At 42.3% G+C, this 11,463-nt stretch overlaps 1 protein-coding gene across 1 annotated transcript in view; it reads right to left on the bottom strand.

Annotated features, from left to right (window-relative positions):
* ldlrap1b (low density lipoprotein receptor adaptor protein 1b) overlaps positions 1-9,516 on the bottom strand; it is a 35,861-nt gene extending 26,345 nt beyond the window's left edge. Inside the window, exon 1 of the mRNA XM_053620375.1 lies at positions 9,217-9,516. Coding sequence (XP_053476350.1) covers positions 9,217-9,301 — 85 coding nt within the window. The 5' untranslated portion in view covers positions 9,302-9,516. The remainder of the gene's footprint in view (positions 1-9,216) is intronic.
* Positions 9,517-11,463: the final 1,947 nt, after the last annotated feature.

The raw sequence follows: 11,463 nt of genomic DNA on the forward strand, positions 1-11,463 counted from the left end.
ACACACACACACACACAAACCCTGTGTGAACTATTCAACAGCACCGAACATGAAATCAATGACTGTAACTTCTCAAATCAGACACTTCATTAGTACATTACTGGGGATGGTTTTATAATTGCAGCGTGGAGGGGCCGGGGACGATGGAGATGTTTGTAGAACCTGAGCAAAGCCTCCTATAAATATCCTGCTGCTTTAATGGGATTTAATGGGATGCTGTAAATAGCCCCAGGTGGACAATTTGTATTGCTTCAGGGTTTAAACGGCAGAACTACTGATGTGTTCTGATGAGAGAAACGACCATAAAAATATCTTTCACAGGACTCGCACACACCGTTTCCAAACATACACAGACGATAATTATATTTCGTTTAAAAAGACTACATCATTTTTTGTTTATGTTTCTTTTTTTTTTTTAACAGTATATTATTTACTGTAAAACTGTTAAAAAAAAAAAAAAAAAAATTAAAAATCCGCATCTTTAAAGATTTTTCTGTTGTGGAAATAAATCCAGCCCTTAATATGTCCTTCAGTGACTTCAAAAGGAAATCAAATCACGCTGTGCACTTTAAAGCAGTAAAATCATTTACACCTCGAAAACTGACCAAGCTCCGATTTCAATGCTTCAGCCAAATATAGTCCTGGACTGCACGATCTACCTCTAAATAGAACGTTAAATATGATCAGTATTGCAATCCCTGACCTTGGATTGCACTCTACACTCTTGGTGTTCACGCACACATACACACATCATGCACTGGCCTGCTCTCACACACTCTCACACACACACTCACACCAAACGTCGATGTAGACGTACTGACGATATCGCCAGCAGATCGTAAATTTCAGAGAGCGCGGCTGGAAACAATCTCCACCGAGCAGGAAATCCAAACGCAATACAAGCCAGAAAAAAAAAAACAAAAAAGAAGAATGGCGTCAGTTCCAACAAAGAGGACGAGAAGAACATTCAATAAATATGTGATTCTTCATCGACACCATATAATGACTCCAAATAAAATACACCAATCTAGGAGCACTTTATGATGCGAGATACAAGCAGAACAAACACCTTAATGAAAATATGCATCATGATCATAATGATGATCGTTAAACTAAACGTAACGTAACAAATCAACGTTTGCCGGGTCTGAAAAAGTCAAAAAAGTTCCTGAGAATCCAAAAACGCTGGCTGTTCCATACGACTCGCTAAAGGTTTGGATCCAGGATTAAACTACAAGCCAGCTCTAGCAAAATTATAGCGTAAGAGGATATGAGACAGTGCGCCCCACAGACTTGTGGTTTCTAACAGGGTGCTGAACAAGCAGCACCAAACCCTAGCCTTTAATTAGCCGTTCCTAAAGAAAAAACAATAATGCTGAACAGTTGGTTTTGCTGGACGCTGGCATTTCATTTTAGTGCCTTTGCACACTCTATACCGTCAAGTACAACTTGACAGAATTATGAGCTCCAGAATTATTGAACGTAAACCTCCCACCTTGAAACACATTATTTGCGTTTCTGTTGAAATAGCTGTGATGTGTTTCGTGCATCTGGTGCGAATCTTGGTGGTAGCTTGGTTGGTTTTGTATTTTTATCATTCCCGTATGATTAACAGGAATGGGGATTTTGTGCTGCGCTGACGGCTGATGTCACAGGGGAACATCTCAGCGATCTTAAACATATAGGAGAAGCAAGCGCTTCTTTCCAGACTCACCAATTTCCAGCGATGTTCGACGGCATATTAACGAGAAATCCAGCGTAGGTGTAGTGGAGGTGCAAACGTCAGACATTTCAGAATGCACCGCAGTCGCGCTGGGTGATGGCAGAGACTCGATTAGTTCTCAATCGATGAGATGATGAGCACCAGGAGGCGTTGACATGAGGGTTGAAGCTTTGGAAGCTGGTCTGTTGAGTGTGTAGATAAGGAGGTAAGACAGGCTACAGGTAAGATGAATTCCCAGTGGCACCACGATCAGCAGGTGGTCAAATGGCATTGTGTGTAATGTAGGAAAAATTTAACCAATTTGTTCGATGAAAGATATCAACTCAGAAAAAAAAAAAAAAAACATAGAAACAAACACGGGATTAGTGCTAGGATCAGGCCTAATGTTTGGCAACAGGACTGGCGTCCACCCGAACAACTGAAAGCCAAACAGTTTCATAAGCAGATGTGGGAATGTCGTAAACAACCTCTGGTGAATCACGCCCCTCGCCTTAGCGATTTTTAAACCTCTCTCATTCATCGTCTATACGGAACACAACAGAAATTCATGCTTTGACATATTCTCAATGCGTGTCTGCTCAGTGTATGGTACAGCAATTATTTCAACAAACCATTGATTTATGGTTGGAGTACAGATTTCGCTCTTTTCTGAGTGAAATCAAACCCCTAAAAACAATACAAAACAATACTGTTCGTGTTTTTAAGGGGTTTAGTTACTAACAATACTGTGGTTCCATCACCGCAGAAAATCTGGAAGTCATAACAACATCAAGCTCGGCAAACGCAGCAACTGGAAGGAAAAGTGCAAGTAAAGCGTAGTGAGAACGGGATTGTTTTTAGCGCCGGTACAAAAAGGAAAGCTTAAAGAAAGTCATGGTTTGAAGTTTGGAGTATTTATTGTTATGGTTTATTTAAATGTTTATGAGGGAAATCAAAAGGTCTGTAAAAGTGCTATGAAGGGTGCGTCTTGTTTTTGATTGGCTTGTGTCGGTGTAATGGCAACGAAACGACTTCCAATGAGACTAGCAAGTTTGCTGTGCCACAATCATATTTCTAGCACTAGATCCTTTGTGTCAAAGGATTCCAGGGCGAAAACTGGCGCCTTCTATCCAGACGTCTCCAATTGTCTTAATCTTAAAATGTATCAGAGCGATACACAAGTGAGTATCAGTCAAGACACAAAGTCCCAAAACTTTGGAAAGCTCTTAAAATCACTTCCATCTGCAAGTATATCCATCCATTTACAACATGAATTTAACTAAAAGGTAGATCTTAAAAAAAAAAAAAAAAAAAAAAAACAGGGTGATGGCAATCAAGCGCTCATCATTTTTGATTAGCATGACAAAAGATTGAACAAATCCCCCAATAAACGAATTCTCGCTGGAGTTTGGATGTGGTATCATTTCCACCGAGGACGTGGCTGTCGCACGCTTCCACAATGGAAGAAGGAAGACCGTAATTTGCATGCGTGATTATTTGAGTCAGCGGGATGAAATGAGTAGCCTGAATGATCCAATTTCCCCAAATTCCACTTTGGCAGCACAATGCGTCTGAGCAATATGGCTGCCTGGAAATGAAAGCTGTACAATGCACTGCTCACCGCTGGCCTTTGCACTATGCAAATAAGCAAGCTGCAAATGCAGATAGAGGGGTGTACGTGGTCAAATACCAGCGGAACCGTTTGAGGCACCAGCATATGAGCAATAGCTGGGAATATTTGAAAGCAGAGCGCATCAGATTCTTTACGCTGTATGACTGAAGCCGTATTATGTCATCACAGACACACACACAAAAGTAAAACAATTCTTTGGTCGCGAGTTGACATTTCCACCAACAGCAGATTTAACACCATTGTGACCATCGTCATTTGGCGACAAAGACTACAAAGGGAGCGTCCGAGAGTGTCCGAGCTGCTATAACGATCGTCTAAAGGCCACCAGCAGGGTGACACAAAACTCACAGGACGGCTACGAATACGAGAACAGCAATGACGAAATGTGCTAATGGACAGAAAGACATATCCTTACTACCTCAAGCTCACAATCCATCACACAATCCTTAGAGGATCTCCAGCGTGTAATCTGACACGAAGAACACGTTATGACACAGTCTGTTACGGAATTTAGCCAAGGTTTTCACTAGACTTCTAAACCGTGACGGATAAATCTTTCACAAAAAATCTGAACCGCCGTCAGAGCTCACACTGCTACAGAAGGGCTGCGGGCTAAAAATAGATTCATCGGACATTCAGGAACGCCTAATATTTCTGTTCGTTATTTCTCAACGTAACACTCGTCAAGCGCGAACAGATGTAACAGCTGGGAAGTTTAATTGCAGGAGAAAAATTCAATTTGATCACGGCACGATAATTAAGCGGGTTTTTTATTTATTTAATTATTTTTCCCGTCTCCAAGCAGAATCTCTATGCGTTAAGACGGTCAGGTATTTACATTTACTGAAATTAGGTAGATCCCTAACTGAAGCGTCTCGCATCGTTATTGCAACGTGGCAACTCTAGATCAAGCCGTCTTACTGGAAACCACTGCTTCTGACAAGTCTTCGTGTAAAAATTATTAGTATTTTTTTCATCCAAATGACAGCTCCACGGATACCTCTACTGCTCTTCCTGTAAATGATTGACTTGTTCCTCCGCCAATTATAACGCGAGCGAAATAACGCTTCGTAGAAATGCCGGTTATGCCAACGCTATTGATTAACATACCGCACTACAGTACGTAGGTTATGAATATACTGTATTGGGTTAGTGAAGTCTGGTGCTGGTAAATATATCTCCATAGCTCAAGCAAGTTGAAGGCCATGGCCTAAACAAAAAAAGAAAAAAAATGATAATAAGGGGAAAGGAACTGTACCATAGCAATTTAGGCTGCTGTTGAAAAGCCTAGAAGTGCCGAGCTGTCAAAATGGTGATGCTACAGTGGGTTTCACATTCCTGCTAATGACCTGTGGCTCCTGTACGGTGTAGAAACCAGGAATCTGGCAGCCACTGGAACCGGAATCTTGGCAACCAAAAGCGGATAGAGAAAAAATGCAGGGGAGAGACCCCCCCTTCCCCAACACTGGTTTATGAAAGCAACGATATTCGTCTCAAATGACGAATCGAGATAACGCTGATGTTCATCAGTGAAACTGAGTTCTAAAAAAATTCAATATATATATACACGCAGCTTCTCAATGAGCCACTTAAGCAGGAAGTCATTTTTATTTTCAAAATGACAGACATGACAGATTTAATACCCTGCTAAATACGTACATCACTCTTAAAAATAAAATGAATAGGAGTGCATTATTTTCCTATGACAGCATGTCGTGAGGTGAAGTGTTTTATTCCGATTACATCACGGCACTTTGCAAACACTAACAAATTTCATATTGATTCAATTAAAGACTTTTTAATCCATTTCTAATTACATTTACTGCTGTGTAACATTCATGAAACAAGTTAGATTTCTGGGTCAGATTTCTTCATCTTACATGTGAAGAAGAGTATTCTTAAATTTGCGAAACTGCTGTGGTCGAATATTTCCTGTTATACCAGACTGACTCATGCCACAGTGCTATGGGCTGCTGCAAAGTTGCCGACAACTGAAGCACCACAGACAACAACAAACAAGCACACGTCGCTTCATGTACAGGAAACGGTTCACATGAAATGCAGCAACTACAGTGCAGTGAATAACACTGCAACGATGGCGTATGCGGTGTATCAAGGTACAGGAATATTTAGGCACCTCAGGGTCACTGCTGATTTGAAAAGCAAAAATATCCAGTTCACGGCAGCGCAGTGATCGGAAACTGACACCGATGACGGATGAAAGGGTATCGCTCCCGTCGAAAACCTCAGCTATGCTCTAAAATAGCGGACAAGTCGAAACACGTCCAAAAAGCATGGAAGTGCTGGATGCGTCGAGAACGCGATTTCTGCACGCAGTCCAAAGAATACTGTTAAAGAAATATATTAAAAAGAAAAATAATGACTTCCGTTGGTCACACCACTAAGCAATCCATAAAAAAAGCTCATCATCACTGTATTCTTTTACAAAGTCTAGAAGTAACTCAATGCAAATGGTGTTTTAAAAACTCTAACGATGGGAAATAATAAGGCCTGAAAAACACTCAGGTCCTTATCGGTTGCGTATTTAATAAGTAGCTATAACAGTGGAATGATGTGTTGTATTAATAACGTATGCATCTGGACAGACAGTGACTATAGACCTCGATAGGCATAGTACTTCCACAAAAAACTGGGCGAACACCATAGACGAACATGTAAGCCTGTGATTGGTCGTTACAAACGACGAGTCCCCAAGTCAATTCATCCGAAGATGAATGACACAGAGGAGCTGCGATCTTCTTCCTGTAGTCGTGGTATTTTAATAGCGCCGCCCGCAGTCCCGGAGCATTTCCATGTCTGCGACAGTCCACACAGACGTCGTATTCTGAGGCCTTAATACACAGGGGAAGTTCCCATCATTTCCGCTGACTGCGTTACGTTCCACGATCTGTTCTGAGACTCAATGTGGCTTGTACAAGCCTCGTGCTTTAGTGGGCATGAAAAGCTGCAGCTAAATAAAGAAAACAAAAACATCGGATAGGTCCCAAAAGTGGCACACGCACTGGCAACAGGCTGCTCAGACGGAAGAACCGTCGTGTTTCCCTTTACAAAGTCAAACAAAAGAGACGGCGGGCTGCTAAGCTCCTGGTGCGGTGGGGGGTTTTTCTGTGAAAGCCTGCTGCAGCGTGACTAAAGCAATGCATCTCTGTTCGGAGTGTGAACACACACACACACGCACACTAAAGATCAAAGCTGTGAGCTGAATCCTATGGGACGGCAATGTTTTCCAAGCCAGCCACCATACCACGGCCGTATTGACCCATCAATTACACATCTCTACGTCCGTCCTCACGACTGCGAGTTCAATTAGAGACACGAGGATTATCAAAACATAGCATATTGAGACAAACATACGCTTTCACACCTCTCCCTTCAGTAACATCAGTGTCCTGCAATGAAGGACTAAGCACATTGCCTAGCAACACTGACATGTTGTGTCCGTCATCCACGGATTACAAAATTCCCCAGTGGGTAAGCAGTGCAGCCAAGCTAATTAACTCTTCCAGTGATTAGCAGTGTTGACCGGCAATCGGTCCGAGGTAGAATGCAGGAGTTATGCTACATTGCTGGCGAATTCTCAAATCTGATTGGTTGGTGTCGATTACTTTTCTATAACAGCGGCTCCGACAGTAATTCTGGCTGCAAGGCAAATCACAGTTTTATATTAATGCGCTTGTTACAATACGTTATCGGGTCTATAATGGAGCTACAGTAAGTAGCACAGTGAGGAGACGCGTATTTGACATTTTTGGAAGGAGTCGCCAGTGTCACCGAGTATTAACAATCGGAAGTAAAGCTGAACAGTTTTCAGACGTGAGACAGTCTTCAGGACCGAGGACTTTGAACTTTCTGGTTACTCGTTAACGTGACAAGCCGCATTTCTGGGGGTTTCTTTCACAGTTGCTGGTTACGCAAGTCGAGAAAGGAGATTCACTCGAGTCACCATGAATGTGCAAAGCCTGACTTAAGCCTCGGGTATACTTTGTTTTTTTACGCGTACACTAGCGTATGTGCACATTCGTACGCGTAGCCTTTCAAAGTATACTCCGTATGACACGTACGTGTAAATAGGGAGTCGACACATACGCATTACGACAACTTGCACTACCCCTCCTGGTCTACAAGAGTCAGTACGACAACGAAGAAGAATCACAACACCACGATGCTTGGGCAATCTCTCGCCACGATTAGCAGCCATATACAAATCCTTACACTCTTTAAAGCTAGAATTCTACAAATGTGGGTACTTTCTAACTTGCACTCGTTTCCGTCTCTTCCATTTATTCTTCAACAACCTTGAGAATCAACGGCCCTGGGTCACTATCGCCACCTTCTGGAAGAACTAAATAGTGCATAAGAATTAAATGCGCATGTGCGACAAAGTACGCACGGTTAGAAAAATCAGGTGGTGCACGTACAGTACGGTACAATTTTGTAAGTTTACAGTAAAAGTTTACGGTACAATTTTGACGACATCATTCCGCACTTCAGCTTCTCATCAGATTTCCCGTCCGATCAAATGCTCCCCAGAATCTGAAGTGTCCCCCCAACATGATGAAAATCACCTTGCCGAATCCCATGCATCGTAATCGGCCCACGGTACTAACGTTCAAGTACGGCTGGGAGGTAAGCAAAAAAACCATTAATGGCTCTTTAAAAAGGAGGAGGAGCCACTCCATATGTCCCGCCCTGACGTCTGTAAACGCTGTGCATTTCGATGCACTTCACGAGAGACTTCAAAGCTTAGTAGTATAGTAAGGTTTCAGTATCGGAACGGAAAAAAGTAGCATCGTGCCATCTCTACTCCTCAGCTATCGTTTTTCGATTCGGATTAAAAACAAACAGAAAAAAAAAATAATCATCTTCAAATCTTCTTCATGTCACATGGTATCGATATGCAAATAAGCCACTCGAGTCAATGAATATGCAAATCAGCACCCGTGACGTCACACGGCGACTTCTATCGACTTCTTTTCAAGCGCGTGTTAGTTATATTTCCCCTGAAAACCACTTGGCACCGCAACACGACACACCCAGACACACACACACACACACACCCACCCATGCAATTGAACGATTTCACTCCAGCAGCTGTGTACACATTTCTAAGACAGACTTTTCGGAGTCTTCGGTGACGTGGCGAGATAAAGGAAAAACAAAACAAGCATAAAAACACAACCTGACAGGAAGTGCGTGGGATTCAGGGAACAGTCTCACAGAGACTTCATTCCCAGAACTAACATCTGATCTGATTAGTGAAGAATCCTCTCAAAGACTCACAGGAAGCTGGAGAACGTCATGGCAACTGAAATAACTGTAACTGAAGCGGAATCGACTGCTGAAGAAAAGTTATTTATCAGTACAGAATAAACCGTGTTTATAGACCAGAGGCAGTAAATAACACCGACACACCACTCTGTTTCTCTTAATAAAGAAGTAAAAACCGCTCGTGACACTGTGTGATCTAGCAACAATCCTAACTCAACCGGTTTGTTTTTCATTATCATTACAAACTAATTCATGCTCATGAAAAGTGCTGTTGTTGGGATTTGGAGAATTCAAATCAACCCCATTTTGAATAATACAAGTCATATAATAATAATAATAATAATAATAATAATAATAATAATAATTATACAGAGTTAACTTGGAGCAAGCACGGTTTGTTTGTTTGTTTGTTTGTTTGTTGTTGTTTAATCCTCATACACTCAACAGAAGTATACAGTAGACGTGGAAACAGTGGACCGGAAAAGAGAATAAACTTTCACACACTTACCCCTGAGCTACACAGAAACCCTCCCGCACCTCGTTATACATCAGGATACATTCATATCACGTTTGTTTCCGGATGTAAACTCACTTTTATGTCTTCCTGAACCCCAGGACTGCTTGGCGATGCTGGGACTCCGGATTATCGCCCGGCCCGCCGATTTTAAAGCGTCCATAACGTGTGGTCCTGATCGGGAGGACTGATCCCGCACTCCTCCGTCTCCTTCTCCTCAACCCTTCTCTTCGGTGTTCCAGACAGGGGGAAAACTTCTTCTTCTTCTACTTCTACTTCTTCTTCTTCTTCTCTCTGCCCCGTCTGGATTATTTTCCTCCCCTTTTTTGAAGCGAATCCAGCCTGGATAGACTAACATGCTCACCACACAGGGCAGGGCTCAATATGCAAATCAGCCAGGCGACGTAATGACGCAAGGGGATGTGGGCGGTGCTTAGTATGTTAATGAGTCCGGAATATAGGGTGTCCCAAAAGTCTCCATACATTAGAGGACTTCAACGCTTTCAAGCTAAATATCTTCCAGAACGTTTCATGCTTTAGTTTATATTCTATATCTGACAACAGAACATATTGAAATCGTTCTCGTGGCCGGATCGGGAAGCTGTCGCATGGTGTGCGATGGACTTTGACAGGAAACATGGCAAGCACGTCACACACGACACTTTTGTCAAAATTGTTAACAAATCCAAAAAGACTGGAAGTGTCGTGGACCGACCCGACCCGAGAAGAAGTGGACGCCCATGAACATGCGCTAACAAAGCCACAACCGATCATACACGATAACGTTAAAACTAATGTCGCGTGTTCGGGCTCTGAGCCGTCGAGGCATGGACTCCACAAGACCTCTGAAAGTGTGCTGTGGTATCTGGCACCAAGATGTTAACAGCAGATCCTTTAAATCCTGTAAGTTGCCAAGTGGGGCCTCTGTGGATCGGACTTGTTTGTCCAGCACATCCCACGGATGCTCGATCGGATTAAGATCTGGGGCCTTTGGATGCAAAGTCAACACTTTGAACGCTTTATTATGTTCCTCAAATCATTCCTGAACAATTTGTGCAGTGTTGCAGGGCGCGTTATCCCGCTGAAAGAAGCCACCGCTATTAGGGAATACCATTGCCATGAAGGAGTGTATTCACTTCACCGGTCAGTGGTTTTAATGTTGTGTAGTCACCTATGTATGGAGACTGTTGAGACACCCTGTAGTATCACACCAGCGTATATGTAAACTAGATGCATTTTAATGTGATCATTCTACAACAGTTAGTTCTGGTCCACTAACCTGATTGGACGAACAGCGGTTTGACAGTGCTTCTATTTAATATAACCGAACATGGGACGTTTCACCGTTTGTATCACTCCACTTGTCTGTAAAATTCCAGTTCTAATCAACAATTTCACTGAACAGTTAGTGACATCAGCAGACATGGCAAACAATACATTTCTTTATTAATATCATTTCTGACTTAGAACATAAAAGCTCGTCAGATGAAGATGAAATCATGGTGAGCTGGTCGACTTAGCGAGTGTGGCTTCTTCGGGATCTATATCTCCATATCCGTTCGTATAAACGTTAACATCATACGACTTATTTAGTTTCCTTTTTCAATCAAATACGTGCCGACATTTCTGAGATTATATACTCAACGATGACGATATGATTGTGATATTTGCTGCCTCTGACTTTGTAGCTATCTTTATTGTTGCAAAGGATAATAATAATAAAAAAAAGGTAATAAACACTAAGATCATGCATTTCTCCAATAAGCATTTGATAAGCATATTAAATTAGTTGATCACCACTTTATAAATGTTGCTGAATCATTTGCTTGCTTTAAACGCACCCGGAAATTTTGGAAAAAAAATGACGTCATGGCCGCAACGTCACTCTTTTGAACCGAGAGATTCCTCTTCCGCAAAATATGCAAGCTGCCAGAAGAAACGCTCCTGAGGTCTACGCGCAGCTAAAATTTCTTGCACCAGAGTTATTCATATTCACATCATGACTACAGATCAAATGGCGCTTCAAAAATATTCATCCCTGGAGACGCGCAGAAGTCTTCCGTCCACTCGACCTGAACCGAAATCATTCTGCATGAGTCATTTCCAGGAAACCCCAAAGAAAGACAGAGGACAAAAGACATGTGCAGGTCAATCAGCCCCAGAGGAACTGACGGAGCCAGGTGTCCAGGAGGGCGATTCCACCCAAGCCCCAGCTGTAAAGAAATAATCTTGAAATCTTCTTGTGAAGAAGAGAGAAATCTGTCTCTCACTTTCACTCAGGTCATTTAGTAAATGCCAGGCAGGAAGAATCCAGTCCTTCAACAT

Source organism: Ictalurus furcatus, chromosome 3 (assembly GCF_023375685.1).
Source record: "Ictalurus furcatus strain D&B chromosome 3, Billie_1.0, whole genome shotgun sequence".
NCBI classification, from domain to species: domain Eukaryota; kingdom Metazoa; phylum Chordata; class Actinopteri; order Siluriformes; family Ictaluridae; genus Ictalurus; species Ictalurus furcatus.